The sequence below is a fragment of the Dendrobium catenatum genome, unplaced genomic scaffold (assembly GCF_001605985.2).
Source record: "Dendrobium catenatum unplaced genomic scaffold, ASM160598v2 fragScaff_scaffold_55, whole genome shotgun sequence".
Lineage (NCBI taxonomy): Eukaryota > Viridiplantae > Streptophyta > Magnoliopsida > Asparagales > Orchidaceae > Dendrobium > Dendrobium catenatum.
In genome coordinates, this window is record NW_021318517.1 from 236,157 (window position 1) to 243,110 (window position 6,954).

Below are 6,954 nucleotides of genomic sequence, written 5' to 3' on the forward strand. Positions count from 1 at the left end.
CCTATGAATTATAATATCTATTAATTCCATTAATTTTCCTGTAAGGGAACCAATATTCTTATCCTAATTTTACTTTCATGGACTAGCTTCTTTGCCCACATTCGTCCTTGATGTTGGAACCCTTGTCTATTTAACACTACACCCGGGCGCCTGTGCAGCGGCCCTTGCACACTTGTCACTGTATTCAGGCCATACAGCGCGTCGCTTCCAGGGGACGCCTTAGCATTAACACAATTTCTTAAAGGATTCATGTCATTATTATTCGTCAAGTTTTACGCTGGCTGTCGACTACCTAACGCAACCCTCCACTTTTCTCTTCCAGGACTTGGGACCTGACAACGGTAGTGTTTAAAGGTCAAGCATGGATGCTTGTGCATATTTTGGCACATGAGATGCATGGCTTTGCTTGTCTTATTTTTTTCTCACAATCTATTTTTGTGTCATTAAAAACTGTGGAGATTGTGCAAATGGCCTTTGATGTTCTACCATCAACTTGGCCGTTTTCATTGCTTATGAACTCGTTTCATTAAATGAAAAGAAAATATTATGAGTCATTGCTTATGAGTTTAGAAATGAAATTATTACTTTTAGGTAAAGTTTATGTCACTTCAAATCTATGATGTATATATACGGACACAGACACGATATGAACACAAGACACGCCAATTATTGAATAATATAGGACAGAGTTGGACATGATATTATAATTTTTATATCTTAAAAGTAGTGTATATAAATTGAATAAGCAAAATTTTAAGAATAATTGAGAAAAATTAAGTCATTTAACTATGATTTGTGCTTAAAATGATTAATATTAGAATGTCGAGACTCGAGAGTCAGACATAGATATCATGTGAGGCATCGAGAGGGTAGGGATAATGTTATCGAGAGTCAGTCATATCTATGTTGTGCAATGGGCATCGGGCATCGATGTCAAGACAACATCGACTCTCGATGTCAAAATGATGTCGGTCGTCGGCGTTGAGATGATGTTGGACAAAAATGAGATGTGAGTGTAGAATTTATTGGCATCGAGCGCAATGTCAGGACAACATTAGACATCAATGTTGAGATGATTTAAAACATTGTTGTGACGACATTGGAGAGATGACATCGAGCGTTGTTCTGAAACCCTAGTTATAATTCGTTAGAGAGAAATAAAAATGAGAATGTTTGGGGAATGAGATTGAGTATGAGCGATTGATATAAGGTTGTTAAGAGAAAATAAAAATTTTAAATTTTTTTTATAAATAAAAATTTGAAGTACAAGAAATTATATTTAAAAAAATTTCATAAAATATTTAAGACGCATGTTGGACACGCTTGTCCAACTTATTTTAATATTTTTTTAATCGGACATTGCTGATACATGTCGGACGCATGTTGTGTCATAGACGTGTCGAACATTTATAACTCATTGAGAAGAAGCGTCAGTGTATCATAGCTTCAAATAGTTGGAGCCACTAGGATTTATCACCCAATTTGACTTGGTCCTTAACTATCCTGGTCTAGATAGATCAGTATGATTTTTTTTTTTTCATGTTGGTATTTGTACATCATTAATTCAGTGCAACTGTTTACTTAACTGTCTCATTTGATTTGGAACTCTTAAAACTTAACATACAGTTTCTAATGAAAGGTTGTTTTAGCATTTTTACTAGAACAGTTGCTTACTATTGTGCTCCGTGCTGTTCAAAATATATGACTATGCTTTTGAATTTTTATTTAGCTAGAACTTAATTATCCTTTCCTTATCTTGCAGGACGCTCTATTGAGCATTGATCCCTATAACTCACCTATATGGACAGGAAACTGGTCTCAGCTTTGTCCTACTTGCAAGGTTCTTGCCCTCATTGTCTGAAATAATTTATTATAATAAAAAATGCCAACATGTTTTGTTGGGCTCTGTTTAGAAAATCACATTTGTCGAGTTGTGTTTTCATATTTTTCCTTTGAAGGTGCTTTTTTCGAAGAAGTTTTCTTACTATTCTTAATCTGCTTGTCAGATAATCAGGCCTCTGCGATCCAAACACTGTCCCACTTGTAAGCGTTGTGTGGATCAATTTGATCATCATTGTCCATGGATATCCAATTGCGTTGGTAAGGTGAGAAGTTGATTTACATGTTTGTGTGCATTCTTTTGGCTATGCTATTTTTGTAGTATCTGGTCCTGCTTAAATATGGTTTTATATGCTCATCTAATTGTGATTTATGGTATAACCTTCTATAGTGATTTGGCTACATGCTTTCCAACATTTTCTTAATCTCTTGCAGAAAAATAAATGGGACTTCTTTGTTTTTCTTTGCTTGGGATGCCTGACTTCTCTACTTGGCGCTGTTATTGCAGTTCATAGTATGTACCTGAAAGTGCCCAAAATATCCCTTTCTTTGTTATTGGGCATTCAAGAATTACAACTTTTGATGTCAAATGCAGGGATGTGGACGGGATCACCAGTCAAACCATCTTCTGGAAGGTGGATGCATCATATGGTGACAGAACACCCCGGAGCAGTTTCTTTTCTCTTGATGGATACCATCTTACTAGCAGGTGCATCGGCTTTAACAATAGCACAGGCATCTCAGGTAAAGGAATAATGTAATTGTTTACCATACATTTTAATTTGTTATGGCTAAGTTGGAATTTAGCCTGCAGTTTGCTACAACTCAATCTACCTAAGGCTGGCAGGACTACATAGAATGATTTACTTGTGATTTATTGATTCCATTGCTTGAGATGTAGCATACATTTTTTACATTTAGTGTTCTTGGGATAGTTGGTGTGAGCTCTGAAAATTCTGTGCCCCGGCCTCTCCACGCGAGCTCTTTTCTTTTCGTTTATTTGTGTATGGCTAGGAGAGTTTTAACATATTTAGGTTTAAGGGTGAATTTTCAGAAAGCAGATTGGGTTTATGAATAAGACACTACCCAAAGATTTCACCCTCATTTTGCGAGGACTTTATAATCTGAGTTTTGGTTTCTTTTAGGCACAAGCCTCTATATTTAATTATCCCTCCAGATAATGAGAGAACTTTTGATTAAGGCTAGTCGTTAAAGAGGTTCATAGGTCGCAAATCCAGTGTATAATAGCAACAGTTTTAGGGTTTAAATTTGGGATATGAATTTTGGAGTTTGAGACTTAAAATGTATCACCATAAACTTAAAACTGATGATGGGGGGAAATAAAGATGAGCCCGATCAAGATCCCATAGTTCTGTCGTCCCGAGCTATCATGGTTCTACTTAGTCAGAGGAGGTAGTCATGTAACACCCCACAGTACTCCATGACAGTACTGTAGAGTATAACAAGAATAACCAAAATATTTCCACATCTAACCTTTCATTCAGTTCATTTTATTCCATATCTATATAAAAGATCATATAAACATCATTTAATAAAACAAATGAAGCATCTAATAGTTCGCAAGTTTCATCAAAGACTTAGTACATAGTCACTAAGGAAATCCAAACAAATACAAAGTAACACAACATTTAAAAGTGTTTACTAACCTCAAGAGTAGACTTCCAAATTTAAAATAAACATTAACATAAAACTTAAATACTTGCATATCAAACTTCCTCCACTTTTCCTTTAAAAATATTCAGTAAGGAAAGTACTGGTGAGCTATGAGGCTCATCAAGTTAAGCTGAATTAATTAATAATTAAAATAACATAACATGAATGATTACAACATTGAACTCATTACTGGAAACATTAAAAGTCATACTGATGTGAAACCAGGAATTGAGCTTAGAAAATTAATAAAAATTCGTTAAAATAATGATAGTACAATCTTGATGCTTCTTCAAAAAAAGATCTTAGATTTCAATCAAGTCTAGGCAAGTTGTTATAACTAAATTAGCAAGATCGATAAAATAACGACGTCAATTAAAAGTAATGACAATGAAAAGCCAACTAGAATCCGGCGATTAACAAAGCGATCGTCTCATCTTGAGGCTTAAGCTCACTCTTCTATGTCTAGGGTTGTCGGAAGAAGAAGAACCACACAAGGGATGAGACCACTCCGAGGTAGACGATGCCAGCGATCCGTAGTGATGGAGAGGAAGGCGTAGGATGTGGAGGTGGCGTGGAAGGTCGGCCGTCGATGGTCCACTCATAGTCTGGACTTTGTCTGTCGATAACTTGCACGAGGGTGGGGAGGATCCAATCCAAGTAAGCTCCAACGGTGTCGTCGTCGGAGTCAAATCCCGCGTCGAAGAATGACGATCGTAGGATGTCGAGTTTACTGTGGGCGTCGAACACCAGTCCCCATTTAAATTCGGGGTCCGCCATGCATCTTGTCGGAAGGGATGAAACGCAAAAGAATGGGGAAGGGAGAGGAGGAAGGTGGCGGGTTGGAGGAGGAAGGGTGGATTGTCTTGAGTGTTTGAGAGGATTGATTAGAGAAAGGCTCCAAGGAAAATAAAACTGAAAATCTGAAGTAATTTCAGTTTTAGTAGTGGTGGGAGGGAATAAATTTGAGGAATTCAAATTAATTCCAATAGGGATTGAGGGGGGAGGCAATGGGAAGAATTTTGGGCTGATTTAGTGGTGTTATTAATGTCATTTGGAAGAGAGAAAAGGTCATTAATGAGGGGGCCGACCATAAGAAGAGGGGGAGATGGATTTAGGAGTTATGAGAGTGGGGCCCAAGTTTAAGTAAATAATTTAATTAAATCTGAAGTTTAATTTCAGATTTAATTATATCTTAAGTAACTTCCCAAAATTTAAAGATAAGAGAGAAGCAAATTTGAATTTCGAATTTGGCTTTAATCTCTTTAATGGAATTGCCTAATTGAATAAGCACAAATTAGGAAGGTGAATAACTCAAGAGATTTGAAATTCAAATGGTGGGAGGATCCAAAGGGGGAGGCGGCGGGATGGGGCTGCTGGGCTGGCTGGCGGGAGGCTGGGCTGCTGGCCGGCGGGAGGCTGGCCGGCGGGTGGCTAAGCTGCTGGCCGGCGGGAGGTTGCAGCCAGGAGGCCGACAGCTTTGGGCTGTTTGGAGTAGGCGGCGGCAAGAGCAAGGGGAGGAAGAATTGGAATTTTCTAGGGATTCGACGACTACGAATTTACTAACCTCAATTGTCTTCAATTTGAATTTCCACAAGGTTAGCTAGCACGAAAACTAGAACTCACAAAGAGATCTAGTTTTCTCCGGCGAACTCACTAAGAGATCTTGGAGGAGTGAACTCACAAAGAGAACAAGGAGCAAATTTCATTTCATTCAAAACTAAAGCTATTACAATGCATCATGCCTCATATAGGGAGGCCAAAATAAACATAACTGAAATGACATAAATGCCCTCAGGGCTACATAAGTGAAACAATGCCCTCTGGAGCAAACTAGGAAAATAAAGGAAAATACACTCATAACATAAGATGCAAATAACTCAGAAATAAAGACTCTGGATCGTAGCCGTCGATCTGCGTCTCCGGTAATGGTACACGTGTCGAAATCTGATGTCCCCATCACATACTTAACATTATGCTTCAATGTTTTTGGATTTTTGTTGAATATAAATTTTCTGTGAAAGATTTGACAATACTTTCTTAACTTTATTCAATGGAGCTCAGGTAAATCTGACATTATCGCCATTGAAATTCATAGAGGACCCTTTTGCCCTGCCTGCCAAGCAGGTATCATAATTCCTGGGGTCCCTTTTATCCCACTTACCATGCAGTTCTTGTATGAGAACTCTTTTATCTCAACTACATTGTTAAAACATTCATCATATATAGCCAAATTTTACATTATTTTGTATATTTATTTTTGGTTGCTATTCAAACATATTGACAACAATTTCCAAAATCTTTACCAGCTAGCTTGGCTCTCACTGATTCAGAGTTATAGCTGCCTTACATTAGCGACAAATATGATGCCAAGTGAAAATGAGTGGTTACTTGGAGACTTCTTTTAGTCAGCTCAAAACCTATGATAGAAAAACTGACGTTATTTAAAGATTTGTGAACATAATGATTTCAACGAGTAAAACAAATATTAGTCCAGATCTTGTTAAACTTAGGCTGTTCAGTTTTACTGTTTATAATCAAAAAGAAATTGCGTCACCTCTGTGTTTGTAAGTTCATGCGTCAACACTTGCACGAATTTGTTTGATTGTGATTGGCTCGATAGTGCCTCAATAATTTATATATCTTGCACGTATGTATAGATTTATAGGCCGTGTACCCTCATATTTATACATATGTATGTTTGTAAGGATAAATACAAATATATTCAACGAAATTCATTTTCTGTAATTTATATAAGGCTTCAAAATATGTTTTATGTTCATGAACTGGCCATATTGGACTTGGTAAGTAATGGATCTGATCTCAAAAATTTTTGGGTCATTTACTTAAATATGGTTCGATTAATCAATTGCATGGTTTTATGCGCAGATAGCACGAAACATAACTACTAATGAAATGGCAAATTCTGCTCGGTACTCCTATCTTCGAGGCCCAGACGGGCGTTTTCGAAATCCTTATAATCTTGGCTGTAAAAGGAATTGCACTGATTTCCTCATCCACGGATACAGCAATGATGATGAAATAGCTTGGCCATCGCTTCACCAGGCTGTGAGATGAAACTTAGCCTTCCAGGGGTGAGTTATTTTTCTATTCAATATCTGAACATATTATGGAAAAAAAGAGAAGAAAGATTTCAAAATAAGTTAATTGTTGTAGCTTTTTGTTGCTTATGCCTTCTCTCTTTATTGTCAAAATCATTTTCTCAATCATAATTTTTACTCCGCTTTCGTCACAGCAGTTTTTTTAAACGTAAATTTTATGGGAAAAAAAAATTGTATAATTTAACAAGCTCTCAAATCAAATGAAGAGCGATGTCGTATGTGTATATTACTACATTTAATTTTAAGGGAGTACCATTCGTTTCACCCTTATTGAAAATCTTAGTTCTGTTTTTTCTTGACATGTTACTTATCCGTGCTATAA

At 36.9% G+C, this 6,954-nt stretch overlaps 1 protein-coding gene across 2 annotated transcripts in view; it reads left to right on the top strand.

The window, feature by feature from the left end:
- The window catches only part of LOC110113131 (probable protein S-acyltransferase 23), a 26,991-nt gene extending 20,290 nt beyond the window's left edge, over window positions 1-6,701 (top strand). Inside the window, exons 9-13 of one of the 2 annotated variants that reach the window (XM_020845567.2) lie at window positions 1,763-1,840; window positions 2,007-2,105; window positions 2,275-2,353; window positions 2,435-2,583; window positions 6,400-6,701. In XM_020845567.2, coding sequence (XP_020701226.1) covers window positions 1,763-1,840; window positions 2,007-2,105; window positions 2,275-2,353; window positions 2,435-2,583; window positions 6,400-6,588 — 594 coding nt within the window. In that variant the 3' untranslated portion in view covers window positions 6,589-6,701. The remainder of the gene's footprint in view (window positions 1-1,762; window positions 1,841-2,006; window positions 2,106-2,274; window positions 2,354-2,434; window positions 2,584-6,399) is intronic. The other variant, XR_003700764.1, reaches the window with a different exon arrangement.
- Window positions 6,702-6,954: the final 253 nt, after the last annotated feature.